Below are 20,476 nucleotides of genomic sequence, written 5' to 3'. Positions count from 1 at the left end.
TGCTGGACTTCCAGGCCCTCGACCGCTTTCGCCTCGCCCGAGGGAAGCTTTAGCCGCGCCGAGCGGCCCCATCCCACGGCCGGACCCCCAGGCAGACCCTGCTCCAACCCACCTTCAGGGCGCTCGTCTCCGGCGAGCCGCAAACCCCATTTTGCGGGAGCGGGCAGCTCCCGCATCAAAGGGTCTATAAACAGCATCTCGACTTCCGCAAAACAGGGGCGCGTGGTCAGCAGCGTCCGGCTAACCCAGGCGGGCTCTGCAGAAACAACCCAACCTTATCAGCAACGCCGTGGGAGAAGTCAGAAAAAGCCTCCTAAGTACCTAAAAAAAAAAAAAGAAAGAAAGAAAGAAAAAAAGAAAAAACCCTCTGTGTTCAAGATTAACTTTATTCCTGAAATGCTCTCGATCTGCAGTCCACCCTGCCTCAAGAGGGCTGTTCAGCGGCGCGTTACCGCTCGCTGCGCGGAGGAGCGGAAGGCAGGGGAGCAGCAGAGCGCGGCCCGAAAGCCGCCCCAGCTCCCCCTCGCCCGCGGGCGAGGGCAGAAAGGGCAGCTAGGAGAGAGCGCCTCAGAAAGAGGCCAAGGCAGCAAAGCTGAACAGGAGAAGTAAAACGCGCAAAGATTTACACCCTCGGTTGTGAAACACGGCCAGGTATTTCTTTCTCCTGCGTGCCAAAGAGCTCCTCTGCCACGGTTGCATAAAAGCCTTGAGTAACACCAGCTCAGAAGGCAGAGGAGGGACCAGCGAGAACGCAGGGACAAATGGAAAAAAGGGCAAGCTGGTAATAATGTAGCTAAGTTAGCAATTATGAAATTCGGACAATTAATAAAGGAGCAGCAGCATTAAACACTTCACACCTCGGAAACCGGCCAACACCGTGGGTCTTATTAGATGCTAGACTTGTTCAACAATGTTTGTGTTTTGTAACTGCAGAAAGCAGGTAATTATTCATATTGCACATTTGTGTCCTGCTTTCCACTTCAGCAATAACTAATGCAGGTATTAAGAAACACTCACTGAATTTTACACTTCAAAACCATCAGGTCTGAACGATGCCCCTTAGGGAGTTTTAGAAAGAATTATAAACTTGGATCCTCAAGAAAAGTCCAAGTTAATGAAAGTTCAAGATATTAGGCTGAGTTGGAAAACAGCCGCTACAGGACTTAACACCGCCCCGAAGGACTGTAGTATAACTAGCCTCAGCAATAATTCTAGGCAGAACAAAATCCTGATCGATCTTTATTAATCGAATTAAAAAACGCAGCTCATAAAGGCAAGTGGATTGGCTATGAAACTTGGAAAACATGCTTCAATTCCACCCTGTGGCCAAAAACGCTATCTGAAAAGACAGTACAGCCCAGATTAAAGGGATAAACCCCATCTAACTGGCGGATCCCCAAACGAAGCAATGATAGACGGCAAAAATCACAGAACGCCAGTGTTGTTCTAGCAAAATCCCACAGCAATGAAAGCACGACAATGCTTGTTTTTATGCAGGTCTGGAAGAAAATGTTGACTATTTGCTGATAAAGGCAGCAGATACCACGCTCGTTCGGGAAAGTAAACGGCAGGGCTTGTTTGGCGAGCGGCAGCACTGGCCGCCCCAGTCCGCCCCGGTTTCCGCCGCTGCCGCAGCCCTCCCAGCGCTCTGCTGATCCGAGCTATTCTTTTCCGGCTGATTTTACAGGGCAATGACCAGGGAGTCTCTCAAAGGAAATAGGTACAGAAAAGAGTTTAGAGAAAAGCCATAAGAATACGAGGCAGGTTTCCCAGACTCTTAAGTCACAGGGGTTAAGACAAACTCCCTGTATTTAGCTTCTCCGACGAGCAGGTTAAGAGCTGCCTCGTTCCCAGCTTGGAACCAGACCTCTGGGGAGGCCTCCTTAGAGCAGGAGCCTCCTTGATTTCACACCAATGCAAAAGATCAAATCATTGGGAGTCAAAGATGGATACATTCAAACCATAAAAAACCCAACCAAACAAAAACCCCCACATTTTTAAGTGCTCTTGCTCAAAACATAGCCACGAGCAATTAACCTTTAGAAAGACTGTGCAACCACAAGACAGACCTCAAGCATCTACACTAAGAGCTCTCAGCTAAGTCCCGGACTCGAAGGCACTAGAGATGTGCTCTTTGTGTTTCCAGGACTGGAAACACACAGCACACACGCCGCCTCACCGTTCCGGGGCACCAGGAAGCGTTTGCATGAATTCAGGCAAATTTCATTCTCCAACTTCAAGAGGAAGTAAACAGATACTGCTGGAGCAAAGTGCACAAATGAAACCGGAGGCTTTGGAGTTGGAAGAGAAGACTTGGGATAACGTATTCCATTATTGCAACCCAACAACAACACTGTAAGTGCATCACAGAGAGAGCTGTTTTCAGTTAAATAGTTAAACCAAAAGTTCAACTATCTTCACTGAAGTTTCCTATGGTGAATATCCAGTTTAGGCCAATTTTTAGCTAAAACAGACCTGCAGTTTCTGCAAGCAAGCATATGGCAAGGAGAATAGCTTTTTTTGTTTTGGTTTGGTTTTTTTTTTGACCATATTAAAATCATTTTGGTGAAGAGAGCGTGACACATTAAGAAACACTAGGATCCTCCTCCTTGGTCAGGGAAGCTTGGCCAGAGAAGGAAACGGCTCCTTCCCTGAAAATCCACCCAGATTTGTCTAAGCTTTAGTTCTTTGACAGAAATCTCAGCTCTCCCCTGCTTGGCGAGCAACAAGCTGTAACGGGCTCGAGCGGCTCCGACGCCCCGCGCAAGCCGACCCTCTTCCCCAGGCTCGAGCGGGCTGCGAGGCAGCTGTCGTCCACGCGGCGCGCGGTGCCGCAACACGCAGCGCCTCCCGGAACCAACCTTTCTGTTGCACTACAGCAAAACCACTGAGCAATTATTTGAGCAATGAGGAAACCCCTATCTGGCGTAATCGTCACAAAGCCCCACAATTACTTCAAGCCTTACTCGGAGGCGAGAGAAGGGTTTTACGAGCTATCTGGTTTATTAGGCAATGCAAGGCACGGACACCTGCTCAAAACGGGGTCAGCTTCAAAGCCAGACCACGCTGCCCAGGCTGATATCCCGCTGAGTTTTGAACGTCTCCAGCGATGCTCAGTTATGTCCCAGTAACCCCCAGGACAACCACAAAGCACCACATGAAGGAATCCTCTGTCGGTTTTATTGCACGCGCTTGAAGCGCTTTGCTACCCAGCAGCCGAGTCATGCTAGCGCAGGTGGACCCCAGCCCGACCCTCCGGGTGCTCGCTGCTGACAGCTCGCTGGGTAAATTTTTTTGCAAGGCTGCAGCTGCCTCCACTTTGGCACTCTTCTTCGATGATGCAGGAGAGGAGAACATTTCAACAAATTAAATCAAGGGGCCTTTAGCCTTCAAGGACCAGCAGAGAAGCACAAGAGCAAAAAGGATCGTACACAAGATTAGCATTTAAAACGCTGACTTCAGTTCGGCTCAGTCTCACTTCAGTTCAGCTCCCTGCTCAGGGACGGTTCCCGCAAAAGAGCTCTGGCAAGTCACTTAGTCTCCCTACGTCTCAGCTTCTCATCCACAAAACAAAGATAGAGACTAAAAATTGCTTGATCCCCGACAACCTGCTTGTGATTTTTTCCACTCTTTGCTCTCCTTTTCCTAAGCTGATTTTCCTCAGTGTCCCTAATCCCCGAGGAAAGAATTCGCTCCATAGAGCAAGAGCCAGATACTACATCTCTGAATACCCTCAGGCTTGGCTGGAAGAGAAGGCTCCCAGCATGGGGCTACCCTCGCATAACCTGCACTGGTTCAGGCAACGTCTGCTTCAGCGGTCAACGCAAGCGAGCACTTGGACCTAACGCCCCATGCCATGAGTCAAAAGCTGTCATCACGGCAATAAACTGATTAAAGCCCCTTATTTATTTCATGCTGCAGCAGACTGCACCTGAGCATACCCCTCTCAGACCCATTTTCTACCTTGTTCCTGCATCGACTTTGGCCCTGCGATGCAGAGCACGGCCCTTTCCTCTAACGACACTGCCTTCCTCAGCGGTTTGCGCACGTAGGAGGCCAGGCAACCCAAAGCAGCTCTCTGCCACCTTGCAGAGGAGCAGAGAGATATCAAGGGACAACAGTTTCTGTAACAGCTCTTCAAATCCTCACAAATGGCAATTACCAGAGCTCTGATGACCCCAGATCTCTCCAGAACAAGCTGCAGCCCTCCTCCTCGACAGCAAGGCTAATTTCCATCGTGTCTGCCATCCAAGGTTGGCAACAAACCACTCCTTTTTAGGAAAGGCCTCTGGGAAAGGAGGAAAAGTTGGAGTGGCCAAGCAGAGTGCAAGGGAGCCATCTGGGCACCACTAAGAGCTTCAGCAAAATTTGGGGTTACGCTGCACCCCAGTCTGCCAGGTAACAGCCAGAGCCTGCTTCAGGGGACCAGTGTGATCCCGCCGAGATCCCTGCGGGAGGCCAGATCTTCCGTGGATTCCTTCCAAACTTGGTGGAAGCAAAGCCTTGCTATATTAAATACCTCTGACGTTCCACGCTCATGACTCATAAGCTGCCAAGTAATGCCAATGTTATGCATTTTAGTACCTTGCAGAGAAGCTGTACTATTTCCTTATAAAATAAGTTTTTCAGTGTAGGATTCTCCTGCTTCTTGCACAGCTGAACTTTAGTAGCGAACTGGTCCGGTTGTGCTACCAAATTAGTTAATTTGTGTAACACGGAGATCCTTGAAGGAAAGAACCACGGAAAACCAGAGGCACGTTTCCAATATGCACCAGTACCCTTTCAGGTACCCTGCCGAGCCCAACGGATAATCGAGTCTACTGCCGCAACATTTATAACGTCACATTAAAACTTGCTTAAAAACCATTGATGGGGAAGAAGAAACTCGAGGCACAGTGAAGCAGGGGGGAGCGCCAGGGCAGCCGGCAGCCCCGTTAGGGGAGAGGCGTTTGTGAAGTTACCCGACAAGCTGGCCCCAAATTTAGAGAGCAGGGGTGGTGAGATAACAGGGCACCACCCGGGGAAAAGGAGGGATGCTGGGTGGCTGCTCTGTCCCGCGAGCCGCGGGGAGCCCAAAGTTGTTCCCGCTCCTCTCCATCGAGCTCCCAACAAGCGTTTGCCGACGGCTCAGGCACTTATCAAGAGACGGGCTAGGAACAAGACTGAAATAAATGGGAAGTTATTTTATTATGAAGTTAAATGACAGCGGTGGTGGTGGCGGTAGGAGAAACACAATAATCTTGCCTGGAAATTGGTCCTTTTTTACTGCAATTGTCAGAACACTGAAGCAGCAATTGAAATTATTACAGCCATCCCCTCGGTTCCTCCCAGACCGACTATAATGCAATCTTGTTCATCTCAGATAATCACGTAAAGTCCTTACTCCTCCGATAATTCATCTAATCCGCGCGCTGCGGGCTCGGCCGGGAAGCAGGGCGGCAGGGCGAGCCGAGAGCAGGGCTCGGAGCCGCAGCCCGCGGCGCCCTGTCCGCGAGGGCTCGCTCGCTCGCTCCAGCCGGCGGCACGAGCGCCGGCCGCTCCGCCGCTTGCCTCCTGCCGCTCCAGCGTTGCAAACGGCCGAACGCTTTTGGAAACCGGCCACGGTGGGAGCGGGTATATCGCAGGAATATTTCAATTACACGAGCTGGAAATTACACCACGGGCTCTGAAGAAGTAAACGGCCCAACGCATCCATTTTCACACCAGCCCAACCACGCGCATGGCTTTTGGAGGAGGCAAAATTCTGCTTTAAATGAGCTCATTTGAATTCAGCAATTTTGCCAATTTGCTAAAGTAAAGCTCAGCTATACAAAGCAGCAAAAACCCTGCCAAATCAGGTGTACCTGACAGAGGAGCTCTATTTCAAAGCGCTTGAAATATCTCATTCTTTTGAATCTGCAAAACTCAGCTGGACACTTCCCAGAAACAGGCTTGCAGAAGACTGCCACAGAAACAGCATTTGAAAAGTGCCTGTATAGGATTGCATTCTTTCCAAAAGGCACCAAAGGAAACCTGGAGTAAAGCTGCACTCAGCAGTTCCCGTTGGGGCGGGGGGATCAGAATTCCCTAGAATGATTCCAGCAAGCCATGGCCAGGTAGTACCGGCTGCGCTGGAGATGTGCCAGCAGCACAAAGAGGAAAGTATTTGCATATATTTACATCATGATAAGATGAAAAATACGCAGTAATGGCTGCCATTTAGGGCCCCACGTGCTCAACCGTTCTGAAAGAGAGGGGGAAAAAAAAAAAAAAAGAGGCTATCTTGCAGCTAGTTCAGGCACTTGAAACTTAAATCTTCCACGACTCAACCACTATGGCTGGGAAGACGCAACAGCCTCCTGCGCAGCGGAGAAGCGTGGGACCTGCAGTGGCCTGGGTGCCCAGCGGTAGCTATCTGCAGTAACAGATGGGGTTCCCGGTCCTTGCGTCCTGAGGAGCCACGGCGCGTTTTGAAGGCAAGCCCATCGCAGCAGCTTGCAGCACGAAGCAGCACGGAGGGGGTCCCCCGGCTTAGGGACGAGCAGGGGCAGAAGGACTGCGGTTGCACAAACACCAGCCGTACTGCTTGCCAGGAAAACACGCCCGAGCGTCTTATTTATGAGTACTGATGTAGCCATCGGTGCCCTGTAGGAGTTGGAAGATTTTGGCTTCAGAGCAAAGCTGCCCTGCTGGCCTCATCTGCAGGACGGCACTTGTGCAGGGGCTCTCTTCCCTGCCCGTCTTGCAACGGCGCTGGAGGAGCATCCACAGCCTCTCTCCACCTGCAGTCACTGGAGGGTAGCACGCAGCAGCTGACGGCCGATGACACCGAGAAACCCATCCTGCTAACCCATCGCTAGCAAGCGCTCCCCTTTCCAGGGGCTCAGAAAGCCAGCCCCAGTGCTCCAATTCGTTAGCAGAAATGAGGTTAATTTGTCCTTAGAGCAATCTCATTTTGCTTCTGGTATTGCGATAAGGCTCAAAGATTTCGCACCAGCCTGAAGTTAGAGCATTCGGTGGCAACAAGCTCCCCCCGGCTCGAGGACAGCCAAATTAAAAGCAGCCTCCGGCACCCAGCCTGGCCAGCGAGCCCTCTTGCAGCCTCTCGACATCCCGTTGGTGCTGCGTGAAAGGCTGAGGCAAGGCGAGGCAGCCAGGGCACTCTGCAGATCTGATCTGCAAATTCACAGCTTTTTAACGACTTGCATCTTGCCCTGCCTTATGCTAGATCAAGGAAGCCTGAGCACCTGCTTCAAACACACCACGTTTTATAGATCTCTGTTTTACCATAATCTGTGGCCTTTCCACCATTCAAAGCTTTACTTATGAATGGTCTAAGCTATGCTTAAGTTTATTCATATTGGTCAATAAGTTTTTTTGTTTTGTTTTTTAAACACAGTGGGGTATATTTAAGCCCTCAAAGTTGTGCCAATCTTCACATGCTTCCATGAAGTTATGTAAGTTTTGGGATGGAGTTGCATTCTTTCAAAAGACTTACCCTAAACGCCTTTTTCCAGAATAACAATAGCCATAGAGTATTTGACCCAAAAAAAAAAAAAAAAGAAGAGGGAAATATCTGTCTATGAATGTATGAGACCTCTTAATGGCATAACAGTTACTCTGTCCTAAACAGTATAAAATCAAAGTGAGCAAATCTAATGCCAACAAAGACTCTCCAGTTTGTTCCCAAGTCACAATATTAGTCATCAGAGCGAGGACAGGGCAGCACGCAGAACAGTCTTTGAGACAGGCTCTCAAACTATTCCTCTGCTGAAATTCTGAAACAAAAGAGCCTGGAAATCTGTGTCCTTGAGACATTATATTCTTCTCCACCTCCAGCAATGAGAAAAGCGCAAAAGAACAAGTAATAAAAGTCTGCAGAAGGCATTTAGAGAAGAATAGGACAGCAGCTCAGCTCCTGATAAGGCCACTCAGCCGTGAGGGCAGGTCCGGGTGCCCAGGGGCTTTCACAGGGCTGTCCAGAGAGGCTGACCGCTCACGAATCACTCAGCCTCCTCGCAAGGGCACGTGCCCCATCCTTCCCGTTTCATGCAAGCAACTCCACTGCCTTAGCTATTATTTCCACGAGTATTATTTCCAGGAGAGAGCACGTCCTGGATCACACGGGCAGACCCCTGGCTGTGTCCTAAGGAACAAACTGAATTATCCGTGGCTGTGGTTACACTGCCACTTAGGCTGGACTGATGGAGGTCCGACCGCTGCCAGATGGGGTGTCCTGCGTGCCCCTCCTGCTAGCTTGCTGCTTCTTGCAGCACCTGGGGGTTTAAAACTCAGGGGATGCCAGGGAGGGAGCTCATTTGGTTTCCTGCTTGCTCACTGCTTATGCGCTCCTGAACACCTTCCAGCCTTGCACGCCGCTGTCAGGGAAGCTGAGGCAAAGGCTGCTCTCATGGCTACTAGCCAACCATTCTACGATGAGAGCTCTGAATATCCCAACTACCACTATTTTGGGAAGCCAGATGACTTCGTAACCATCTGACATCCCCTGACTTACTCACTATTAAACAAGTCCTCTACTGGCAGGCCCCAAACCTTGCCCACGTGTTGCTGAGTACTCTACATTCGGTACAGTAGCTAGCACGTTGCCACTTACTGGACACTTGTGGGCACAAGATCCAGGCAACGTCTGAACGTTTCACACAGCTTATCAAGCAGTAAAACCCAATGTACTACTTTTGCAAATAGTTTGCTGTTACCTTTGAATTGGCAGTTGAAGCCAAGGACCTCCTTGGAGTCGCATCCATGCTATGCCTTCCCTCCAGCTTCAGCAACCCCACGGCCAGCACCCATCTGCCACCTACACCCCCGTGTTCGCAACAACCACTCTTGCTAGAGATGAACCAGCATGAACACAGCGACAACCATTTCCTCCCCTACCACGGCAGAGATGCCCCGTATGCTCAGAAGGCAATTCATCGGACGCATGGCAAACAGTACTTCCTAGATATCACAGAGGCACGGAGACACCTGGAAGAACTCCAAATGTGACAGCGTTACACACAAAGTCACAAACTCACAGCCGCTCAGCCCGGCTTACATGGAGATCTTAATGACAAAAAGGTACAAACCAATAAAAACAGGACAGAAGGAACTTCTGAGAACAGGACTCGGGAGAAACCGGGCAGGAAGAGTTTCAGGCAGAGCGGAGCAGCGGCAGGCGCCGCGGCTGTCTGGCACCCCTGCAAGCCTCTCCGCAGCAGGGCTCGGCACGCGCGGAGGAAGTGCCTCCTCACAACACTCACCCGGATCCGCCGCATTGCTGTCACAATCTCCACCCTGCTGTTCGGCCGCGGCACATCCAGGCTTCCAATATACTGGAGGAAAAGAAAGAGCGGATTAGTCGAGTTTCCATGGCACCAACCTGGCCCAGAAACCTAGCGACTCCTCCATCACTCAGATGACATCCAAGGCTGTTTCATCTTGGGAATGGGCAGCATTTTGCCTCATGTACTTAAAGCGTCCCAAGGAACGGTAGTTTTATCGCTTTCACGGGTGCCAGTTCTACAGTCTCATCCCCTCTCCCACTATGAAGTTCTCCCACCCTAGATTTTTGACCCTTAATTTCACCCTGTTCCTAAACTGAGTCATGGTTTTTAGACAGTTGACAGTGGTCATACTTCTCCCTCAACCTGCATGATCTTTTGCTTCTTTAACTAGTCCTCCCAACAGACCAAAAATTTCTAAATTTGAGTGTTTGCAGAGGTCCAGAAGGGAACACTACACTCATCCTGCCCCATCTCCAACTAGACAGTGGTTGCAGGAGTCTCCACATTACTCCCAGAACTTCTGGCTGAACTACAGCAAAACTTTAAGAAAAACATGCAACTGAAGTGTTGGAGAGCTCTTCATTCCCTCACGCATCTCCTCACTTATTTGACCAACAGGTAATTACTCTCCCTCTTTCATTGCTGATCTGCTCCAGGCAGACGTGGGAACTCGTCCTCCCTTTGTCTGGGCTGCTCCAGAGACTGAAAGCCTTCTTCCTTTCCAGATAATTCATGATCTGGTCACCTCTTAAACCTGGTATAGCCTAGAGACTTACCTTCTTTGATCCTTATAAAGCCAGGTCTCTTCAATAACTTCTGCACTGAACCCAGAATTGACCATAGCAATAGGAAATGGCTACAGTACTGTTAAAACTAAATCCCGCTTAACAGTCCTCTGCTTAAACATGCAAGGACTGAGTTAGATCTTACAACTAAAGCGTCAGACTGGGACCTCAGGGTTAATTATCTGAGTCCTCTTCATGAGTCATTCTTCAAAGAGCAGAGTTGCCCAGCCTGCTTCCCATTGACCAAATTAAAATACATAACCAAATTACATCCACTTTACCATCTGATCCAGGTGAACCTTTTATAACAGACCTCTCTCCATTGCTGCTCATCTTTTCACCAGTCTCATCTGCAAGTTTTTCTGGTATCAGTTTGAGTTTCATTTCTAGCTTATGAACAGAGCTACATCAAGAACAAATCTAGCGACGCCTTCCTGCTAGGAACACTCCCTTTAGGCTATGATTTTCCAAAGGTTTCTCAAATACAGTCCACTTTTAACTGTAACACTTCCCCCGCAGCAATCAGAGGTGTGAGGACATGAGCAGGCCTAGACTGTCACGTGGACCTGGGGAGCGCATTCTCCAGGAGACAAGGCTCTGCTCTAGGAAAGGAGTTTGCAGAGAGCAAACATTTCGGAAAGCAGCCAAGAATTTGTCAATGCAACCTTTAGGTAGGTAGGTTGATACAGATGCTCGTCAAAGCTGGGCTAAGAGAAAGCTAATGAGACCACACAGACTTCAGGGTAGCAATGCTGATCCTTTCCAACCACGTAAGGGACTCAGGCCACAAAATTCCACCAAACAGATGGAAACTGGGCTGCTGGATCCTGGAGGCAGCTGGGAAAGATCAGGAGGTGCTCAGACGGGGACAGACCGCCCCGGAGAAAGGGGCTGCCTTGCCAAAGTCATGACCCCCTCGCGCAAGTAAATCACACGCACGAGTCGCGCCAATGACTTGTACTGCTTGGGTTCAGTTTTCTCCTCTCCCATGCTCATTTGCAAGAAAGATCCAGATTAATCTTTTCACTAAAACGGAAGAGAGTACGCGCGAGGTGTGCGGAGCCCTCCCACCGCGATTCCCAGGCAGCGGCTGGCGCTGGCCGCGCGTCCGGCGGGAAGCACCCGGGCGAGCGCAGCCGCAGCAGTGCCGCGGCCCCGGGCTCTCCCGCTCGCAGGACCAGGGCACTAATCCGACATCGCGCACAGGACACAGCACGAACGGGTTTGAAAAACTCTCCTTTCTGACCTGGAACAAAAGCCTTTTTTTTTTTTTTTAGGGGGGTGGGGAGAGGGGTGTAAAAAGAATCAAAAAGCACTGGAAAACGCGAAATAGCCTTTCAAGGCCTCTGCTTGCAGCTACGTCAGCAAAGGCAAGAACGAGTAAGCGAACTTCAAGTAACGTTCGGCATACTTCTGACTCCCCCGAGATTAATCATTCAGGTTTTTTTTCTCCCCCGCTCTCTCTCTCATTACTAGTATACTGAATTTATTGGGATTAATTCCTACAAGTTTTGATGAAGCATGCCACAATATCCCCAGGTGCATGAATCACAGTGTTGAAATTAAGCAGTAACGTAACAGGGCATGAAATATGGAGCAATAACTCTTTCTCACTGCCTGGCTTGGCCTCTTGCCATAACAGCACCTACAGCCATGAAGTTGTTCACTCACCACAATATTTCAAATGTTCAGCAGCTCTTATTCTAACAATAAAATAATTTCAGTAATCAGGCCAGCAGGACTCACTCATCCATGCCGCGTCCAAAGTAAGTAGATATAATCCAATATCCCCTCAGCTGCATAGGGTCATTTATTACTAGAACCGGATATTGGAATTTCCTTAAAATAGCTGGGGCGACCTGTCCTGCAAAGGGCAGGCCCTTCACTATTTAATCACAGCTCTGTCAAACCCTTCACCGTTTTTGCAGAAATCCTGAGCCTTCAGACTAAACATCCAAAAGAAAGGCATCACTTTGCTGTTCGAATTGGACCAAAGGCCGTGCCACTGCGATTAAGTGGGGAGAAACGCCGAAAGAAAAAGCTTTTTAAAAAAAAAAAAATTGAAGCGGCTAGATTCAGAAGAAGGATCAGCTCTCCACCAGAGACTAGACAAGGGGTGAAAAGACAACGCTTAACACTAAAAACGCGCAGTTGAACGAAAAGCATAGGAGTCCATCTGCGAGTTCCAGGCTCTCCCACGCTTCCATGCCTGCACCACCGCCCACGTACCTCTTGCAGCTGTGCACAGCAGACGCTGGAACTCGGCAGCGATTTATTCCTGTGAACACGGCCGTAACCCTCAGTGACACAGGGGAAAACCATTTCAGAGCATCTTAAGCACCAGTGCCGAGACGGGTGTTTAAACGGATGAGCGCGTGCTCCCGTCTATCGTGCAGGCAGGGGTTTCCGAGAAGGGTTTATTTCTCGCCAGAGGCCATCGCGTTGCAGGGATCTGAAACGCGCGCCGACTTTGGGGTTTCTCTCCGTGCCCGGATCGCGCCTCGAACCTCCGTGACCGTCTCGCGCACCGAGGGGACCCGGCAGCTCGCGCCGCGAGCGCACGCAGAGAGGGAGGATGCACAATCAGGCGCCGGGGCAGCCGGTTGGTTTGGCACGCGCTGAGGAGGGTGGGATAGCACAGGCAGACTTTAGGGACCGAGGAACTAAATCGCACGACGCGGGCGAGGACAGCGCTGCCTTCCCAAGCCCCCGGAGCTGGCGTCTGCGCTACTGCGCGGCGCCCACCCCACCGAACCCCCCGCCGGCGTCGCGCCGGGCTCCCGGCTCCCGCGCGCCCGCACCGGAGATCGCCTTTTTAGCTTAAATTACGACGACGACTGACTTGAGCTCGTGAAAGAGCCAGCCAGAGGAGGCGTATCTTCTCCTAGCTATTCCCACCGGTGCCAGGATCACCGCCTGGCATCTTACAACATCTCACGCGTGCACCACGAAGCGAACCAAACTCTCCCATGCTTTCTTCCCTGCAGAAGTCACCTCTCCTCCCAAACGCGGGCTAGGGGGCCAGCGGCACGCCGTCAGCCGCGCGCCGAAAAGGGAACCCCGGCCGGAGCCCGCGACACCTCCTCGGGACACACAAAAGCACAAGTCCGTTTCTGGTTTTGTTGCATTCTCAACACTGCAAGCGACCCCCTCTTCCTCTGGTCCGCAGGCAGATACTTTGCTACGTGCCACCAAACTCAACAGATGGACAAAGTCACCCCAGATTAGTTTTTCTGTAAAAAGAAAGCAAAAGCCTTCTGGCCGGAAACCACAAATGGGTACGCCACGCTCGGCAGTGTGATGAATATCCAAAAGAGACGTGGACTCACAGTTTGGCCTTTCAGCTGAACTCGTTTACTAGCAAAAGAGCGGGGACGGCCTCAGAAACCACCCGTATTTACAAGGGATTTCTGTCTGATCGCCCTCCCAAGAGCCGCTCCTGCTCCGCGCTCCTCCAGGCCTCCTCCTCACAGCGCTGAGCTGCATTTCGGGAAGAGGCGCGGGAAAACGCTGCAAAGCCGGAGACGAGGGAGAGGAAGCCGCCGGAGCCCCGGGGCGCCGCCGAGCCGCGGGCTCTTCCCCCTTCAGGCCGAGCTTCCCCGCGGAAGGGAGACGTCCCAGCGAGGAGCCGCCCTCGGAGCACAGCGGTGTCGGCCAGGACACGCAGGGGCGGCCTCCCGCTCACGACTTCTCACGTTTTGGAGAGTTTTCAGCGCTTTGCCACGCGTCTCTGAGGTGGGACGAGGGCAGCCGGCGCTGAACACCACGCGGGCGTAAAGCTCTGCAAAACCTTGAGCCACCACCCTTGCTCCACGCCTGCGAGCCCCGCTGGCACGGACAGCACCCGCCCGGGGGGCTCCTCGGCGACAAGATCTTCCTTTCCTTTGGAGGTGACAGGAGGAGCCGGCAGACGCGGTGGTGGCCTCGAGGCGTGCACGGGTCGCTGCTGGGCCACCACGTCCGCCAGCTGCTGAAGGGCCGGGGGAAAGGGAGGTGGAGGCTCTGCGCGGGGGAGGAGAAAGGAAGACAAAAGGAGGAAAATAAAGCTGTGTGCAAGGGCTCGGACAAAGGAAATAAAGCCACGAAAGGCCTCGCTCGCCTGATCGAGCGACAGCCCTTACGCGCAGGGCTGGCGGGCCCAGCGACCGCCTGCTCCCCCCGCCCAGCCGCCCCGGGCCCGAGTAGGGGGCAAGAAGCGGACAGCGGAGGGGGGTCTCCGGCAGCGAGGAGCTCCGGCCGGGCCGCAAAGGCACCGCGCCGTCCCGCCACGCGGCACCGGCAAAGGACGGGTCTGCTCCCCGCAGCGGCTTAGGGGGCCGGCGGGCACCCAAAGGCAACTCGCGGCCGCCTCCAGGGCGGGCACGGCGCCCTTCGTCTCCCAAGGCGCGGAAGGGGCCTCGGGCACAGCCCGGGCTATCCGCCGCTCCGCCAGTCTCTTAGAAAAGAGCTGCCCGCGTCAGTGAACCAACAACCCCCCCAGGCAGGAGGACAACCCAAGAAAAACCGAGAAAAGCATTTGGCCAGAGCAAGGTTTACATAAGTCATTTAGCTCCTCACTTTTCCTTGAAATTGTTTATTCGCTTTCTACTGTCAGAAATGACTTTTCTCGAGAAAAAGTCCTATTTTTCCTATTATAGCAGTCAACAAATATTTTTGCAAAAAAAAAAAAAAGGAGGGGCGTTCGACCCTCTCCGACGCAGGGACAACTTCCAGGCTTTACTCACGAGATCGCTCCCCGGCGCTGGCCCTGCCCTGCCCCGGCTGCTGCAGGCAAGGGGCTACCAAGGCCTTGGGGAGAGCAACGGGAACCTGCCCAAAAGAGGCCCAATACATCTCCGTCAGGCACACAGTGCGTGCAAAGGTCAGGGCTGATTCATACCCAGTTTGCACAGAAGCCCAGATTGGCTTGCTGGCACGTCTCCAGCCTAGAGAGCTGCCCCGAGATAAAGAGCTGGGCATGGATGAAAAGGAGCAGAAAGGAGCTGCCGGCAGGCACCGCAGCAGCGCGGAGAGGAAACACCGGCGCTGGACCCACGCCGTGGCACCTGCAGCTACCACGGGACGTGCTCAGGAGCACCGCGGGGTTGGGTCGAGGAGAGCCTCGCCTGGGAAGACAAGAAAAATTTTAATTCCCCAAACTTTGGCCACCTCCCCCCGACCTGAATTCCTCAGGAAGACTCGTGTTCCTGCCACCGCCTGCTTGCGCAAGAGCTCGCAGCTTCGCAGAGCAGCCACACGCCTCCCTAGCCAACCTTCAGCTCCTCTCGCCTTCTGTCCCTGCGAGATTTTCCCTCCCACGCTTTGCGCCACCGGGGCTGTAGGAAGGACCCTGCTTCGCCATGCTGCTCCCCGTCCCTGCCGCACACCCTCCGCTGCTGCGCTGGCTCTCGCGGCAAGCGCAGGTGGAGAACCCCTCCTCCAGCACGAGTCCTTCCTCACCGGACACTTCTCATCTTTGCTCCGTTCCCACCATCACGCCAGTGCCACAAGTGCTGGGGGGTCGTAGGGATAACCCAAGGCAGGGAGAGCATCTAGGGGGAGAGCAGCAAGAGGGTGACTTGCTGCAATCGCAGCATCGCTGCCTGCAGCTGGGCTCGCCCCGGGTGTCACGCTGCCGACTCGCTTGTTTTTGCCCAGAAATCCCTTTCACTGAACAGCTCTGGGAGCAGCAGGAGCAAAGACCTCTCCCTCCCCACACTGATTCCCTTCTGCTCGACAAGACGACACCCGCAACCACGCACTGAGGAGCGCGCAGAGCCGAGCTCGCACGGCCGCCTCAAACTCCGTTTGCTCCCCTCTAGCTTCCTAGTAACACGCAGCCAAAGGGGAAGGGAAGCAGGGAAGTTTACTCAGACCATAATGATGCAGGTTCAGAGGCCAAAAGGAACGGAAAAAACAGTATGCCAGCTGACTTTAATGGAAAATCCTTTGCTTTCCAGCCCGAGCCAGTCATGTGGCTGCAGCAGGCTCTCTGCTCAACTGGAAGGCTCGAGCTCTGCCAAACCCTGCGTTAGTGGGCCTCTGCGACCTGAGGATACGAGGGACAGACCCAGCTCTGTGAGCCAGGTACTTTAATGCAGCGTGTCAGACCTGTGCAGCCCCCAGCAGCCAGACAGAGGCATCTGATATGCCACAGGGACGTGTAAGTCCAGGCAACACCATCTAAAGTCTTTGGATGGTGAAGGCTTACATCTATACTAAATGCTAGTTTTTGCAAGAAGACCCAGAAGAGAGGTTTGGTAACGCCTTTATTATAATGATATATCGTGGCAAACAGGAAGGAGTGCAAGGCTCCAGAAGAAAAAACTCCCAAGCCACAAAAAAGATACAAAAATGTCACTTATGCAATCCCAAGTCACATCAGTCCATGCATATGCATTACACACCGAGGATTTGTATTGCACAATTGCATTCCCCACAGCCGTGCATCTTCCCCAGCAGCCTTCGATCCGTGCGAGACACATTTGCCAGAGCAACAGGCAAGGCGACAGAAGGAGCCACAAGTGAGTTACGCAAGAACCACTGTGGTCCGAACCGAGATCTCTTTCTGCTGGGGGATGCAGGTACACATTTTCACAAAAGGCTGGCATGTCTTGAAACCAAACAGATCCCCTAAGGATTGCCTAATATTACTGCCTACTTACTTGCTGATCCTAGAAATCCTTGTATTGACTGTGAACTACACAGAGGCTCAAGTGCCAGCAATAGACAGCTCTGGTCTTCCCAAGACCGACCTCACCATCAGCGAGCAGCAGGGTATTCGGAGCAAGAGGACAGAAAAGCAATTTGAACAACAGGCAACACCACCATGCTCTCTCTTTGCTGATGGATTTGGAGCACCACAGGGGCCCCTGCAATGCTCAGTTATCACAGAGCATCTCCAGCCAAAGCAAGGCTGTCACTTTCCAATGGGAGACTTCCCACTGCAGCCAGTCTCATGAACGTGGGCACTCCTGTCCCACAGCTGGCTCAAGGCACAGCACCACCATCCCTCCAGAAAGTCCAGGTCATCAGGCTGTGGCACACCACCACATTGCACCCATCCGCCCCTCTCATCGGCAGCCTCTGCTGAAACGAGTCCACACGCTAAGGAGAAACACCTCTGCTTGCAAGTCCTACACAGAGATTTTCTCTTTGCTGAAGGCAGAGAGAGAGAAGAGCAGCAGATGCTCTCCGCCGTCACAGCTGCTTTACTGTGAAGCTCTCGTTGCTGGAGGGAGGTATGGGGCCTGAAGAGACTTAGGCAGACAAGGGTGAGCTGAACCAGCAGTTGCAAATAGGCTGGACCACCACAGGTCCAAGCAACTCATGGCTCATACAGATGTCTCTCGAGATGTTCCTCTGACCTAGTCTGCCTTACCGAGCATAACACTCTCTCTTACAAGCTGGGTTTTCCAACAGTTTCTCGCCCCCTAAAATGAAGCGAGCTCCTGCCTACCGCACCCCTTTGAGGGCAGGCGGAGCCCGCTGGTTACGATAATTGGGAGAGGGAGCTGCGGCCGGTCCTCTGCATGCTCCGGACGCATCGCCTCCCTCAGAGCCTGGCCAACAGCGCTGTGTTCTCTGTGGTTTGCAAGTCTTCCAGAGACAGTATCTCAGTACTGCGGGCAGTTAATGAGGGAGGTTAAGAAAACTGGTCTGAGTGAACAGAGAGGAATGTTTCTGCAGTTCCCTGCATTTATGGCCTGACCGCCCACCGACCCCAGCCTGTAATCTGAGCCTGGAGGTGAGGGCAGAAGGAAAGGGAGGGGAATTTGCACAGGGAAGCCGAGCAGGGCATGGCGGGGCCGCGGCCACCACCGGTGGAGCATGCCAAGAGCAACACGGGGCCACGTTTCCCAGGCCTGCAAGGAGGAGAGCTCTCGCATGGAAGGGAGCAGGAGGGACTGCGGGAGCTGGCAGCGTCCCTGGAGCAGGGGAGCCGGGGCAGAAAGCGAGCCGGTGCAGCACGCTACCAGAGAGCCCAAATCTTTCCATGCAAATAAAACAGGGCCTTGCTGTCTGCTCGTCACCGTTTCCATAACCCGGCCGGTGGCTTCCGGCCATGCCACGCACAGCTGCCCCCCTGCAGAGGGGCTGTCTTGGGCTATCTCCCTGCCTTTAAACCCGAGACAGATGTTTGTGTAAGACTGGAGCACTTTATCAGCAAGAAAGCAAGCCCGGGAGTATCCAACCCCCATTTGTCTCTTCCAGCATCAGATAACCCACACGCTGCCAGATGGGGACCCTGCAGTCGCAGCAGACCCAGCTTTCCGAAACGCTGGCAGTTCTGAGCTAAGAGCTCCTCTAAGAAGCCTCTGAACTGACTTAACAAGTATGGCAAAAATATGCCACTGTTTCAGGCAAGAACTTTTGTGGCACTCAGGCAGGTTATTTATAGCATCAAGCAAGCAATCCTCGGCTAAATCACGCTGCATCTTTGCTGCCGGTAGAGCAGACCTCGCAGAGCACCCCATGCTCAAGTGCTGCCAGTATAAACAGCCCCAGAATAAAGGTGCCAAGTCCTTTGCAGCCAGCTAAATAGGTGCAGAGCCTGAAACAACCTGCCTCCGACTTCCAGAATTCACCCAGCTTCACAACCGCAAACCGTCTGTTCCCACCAGCTCTAACTAATCTTTCGGGAAAGGAAAGATGCCACTATGAAAGGAGCCTGAAGCAGAAGAGGAGAACTGAAGACTTGGTTAAGAGAGATGCCTGGAATCCAATCTATTTAACATTCTCAGTCTTGCTATGGCCCCTACAATGCACAGAAACATACACGAGAGTGGAAACCTGCATGCATTTGCTGCTTAATTTTCTCCCGAGGCCACAATCCCTTTCCCAATAACGCGGTTATCTTCACAGCAATCAATAGGTATTGCCACAGATCGCAACCTCGGGAAGGGTGGAAGGAAGATGAGTCACCCAGTCTGGCAGAGTTACGAGGACTCCTAGGAAAGGACGTACTGGATCAGACTGAACTCGCCTTTGTGTCCCGTCTCCAAACATAGACGGCAGCAGATGCTTGGTTCAATTTCAGTTTCCCACGCGTAAAAGTAGAGAAAAGTACTGACAAACATGATAGAAAAAAGCATAGCTGCCAAGATTTCTTAAGGAAAAAAAGCAAAAAACCAAAACCCCCAAAACCGCACCTATTACTGAAAAGAACAGCAGTCTTCCTAAACCTCTAGTCCGGCATTTCTCTGCTGACAGGTCTGATGTTAGGAATGAGAGGTTTCCCCACACCTCATCCCAAGGGGCCGCAGCCTCAGGCCACAGGCAGGGTCTGTCCCAGGCACAGGTCTGTCTGCACATCCCCTTCCCTCTCCTTTCTGCAGAGACCGCTAACGGGGACCCATCAGAGGGGGTCACTGCGTTCATCTCCCCTTTTCCTAGGGGACCAAATACAGCGGGGTGCTGCTAAAGGATTAACGAATCTTAGGATCGAAGGATTAGCACTTGTTTCCAACTAAGGGATATGCAGCAGCTGTGTGTGAGCCAAGTCCCATTCCAGCTTCCAAACTACAAATCACCACCACACCTTGCATTGGACTACAAGTATTTCTGGGCAGGACTGGTCTCTTGCTACCTCTGAAGAGGGCCTAGCACAACAAGCTCCTGATAAAGTACAATTTTCTAACAAGTGCTTTGGCAATAAGGGGTCAGTAAGGGCTTTCTCAGTGCAGAGGAGAGAGCTGGTAGCACTACAGATAGCACTTACACACTTGAATGGACAGGGGGTTCAGAAGTCAGATGGCAGACTATAAAACATGATTTAACTCTTTTTACAACTTGATCTCTTTGGAGGTGCTGGAGTAGTCCAATCCATGGTTTCTGAATGCCCAGAATTGCCACAATTGCACAAACTGGCCCTTGGGTTTTGTTCCATACCAAGTGAGCCTGTGCCCACCAGGCACCAAAACTTTGGGAAGGTAAGAGGTAAGCTTGCATCTCCCCACCTTCCTCCCAAAATGCTGAGTAGAGAGGCAGAGGAGGACAGAAGGTACCTATACTCTTGAAATACCCATTTATTTAAACAGAAAACCATTACACAAGTGGGAGTTTATGCCTGTTCCCCTGTGGCACACTGCAGCTTACCGCTCTTTCATCTGAATGCTTTAGCAAACTCAGGAGGCCCAGCTTTTGATTTTATTCAAGAATTCAGACCACAATGCACAGAATAAAATGAAAGTCCTGCTTCCCCTTAGAGCCAGCTTTTCCGATTCCCAACAGTTTGATCGAGGCAGCTCAGAGACACATGGGGTTGGGTTGCCAAGAGAGATGGCCAACGAAAACAGATCAAAATGTGTGAAATGTAAAATTCCTCAGAAGATGGAGTGGGATTTTCCAACTATTGGATTTACCTCCAGAAAGTGGATTAACATAATCCTTAGAGGACACTTAACTCAGACTTGATGTCCCTGTGCCAGAGCATATGGCTGCAAG

At 52.1% G+C, this 20,476-nt stretch overlaps 1 protein-coding gene across 4 annotated transcripts in view; it reads right to left on the bottom strand.

Moving 5' to 3' along the window:
• The window catches only part of NOS1AP (nitric oxide synthase 1 adaptor protein), a 273,521-nt gene that overhangs the window by 26,421 nt on the left and 226,624 nt on the right, over positions 1 to 20,476 (bottom strand). For 3 of the 4 annotated variants that reach the window (XM_068952161.1, XM_068952163.1, XM_068952162.1), the window contains one exon: positions 9,243 to 9,314. In XM_068952161.1, coding sequence (XP_068808262.1) covers positions 9,243 to 9,314 — 72 coding nt within the window. Of the gene's footprint in view, positions 1 to 112; positions 255 to 9,242; positions 9,315 to 20,476 lie in introns of those variants that run through there. The other variant, XM_068952165.1, reaches the window with a different exon arrangement.

This window comes from Struthio camelus, chromosome 8 (genome assembly GCF_040807025.1).
Source record: "Struthio camelus isolate bStrCam1 chromosome 8, bStrCam1.hap1, whole genome shotgun sequence".
Taxonomy (NCBI): Eukaryota; Metazoa; Chordata; class Aves; order Struthioniformes; family Struthionidae; genus Struthio; species Struthio camelus.
The sequence above is the reverse complement of the archived record's forward strand: the minus strand, read 5'-3'. Positions and strand labels throughout refer to the sequence as shown.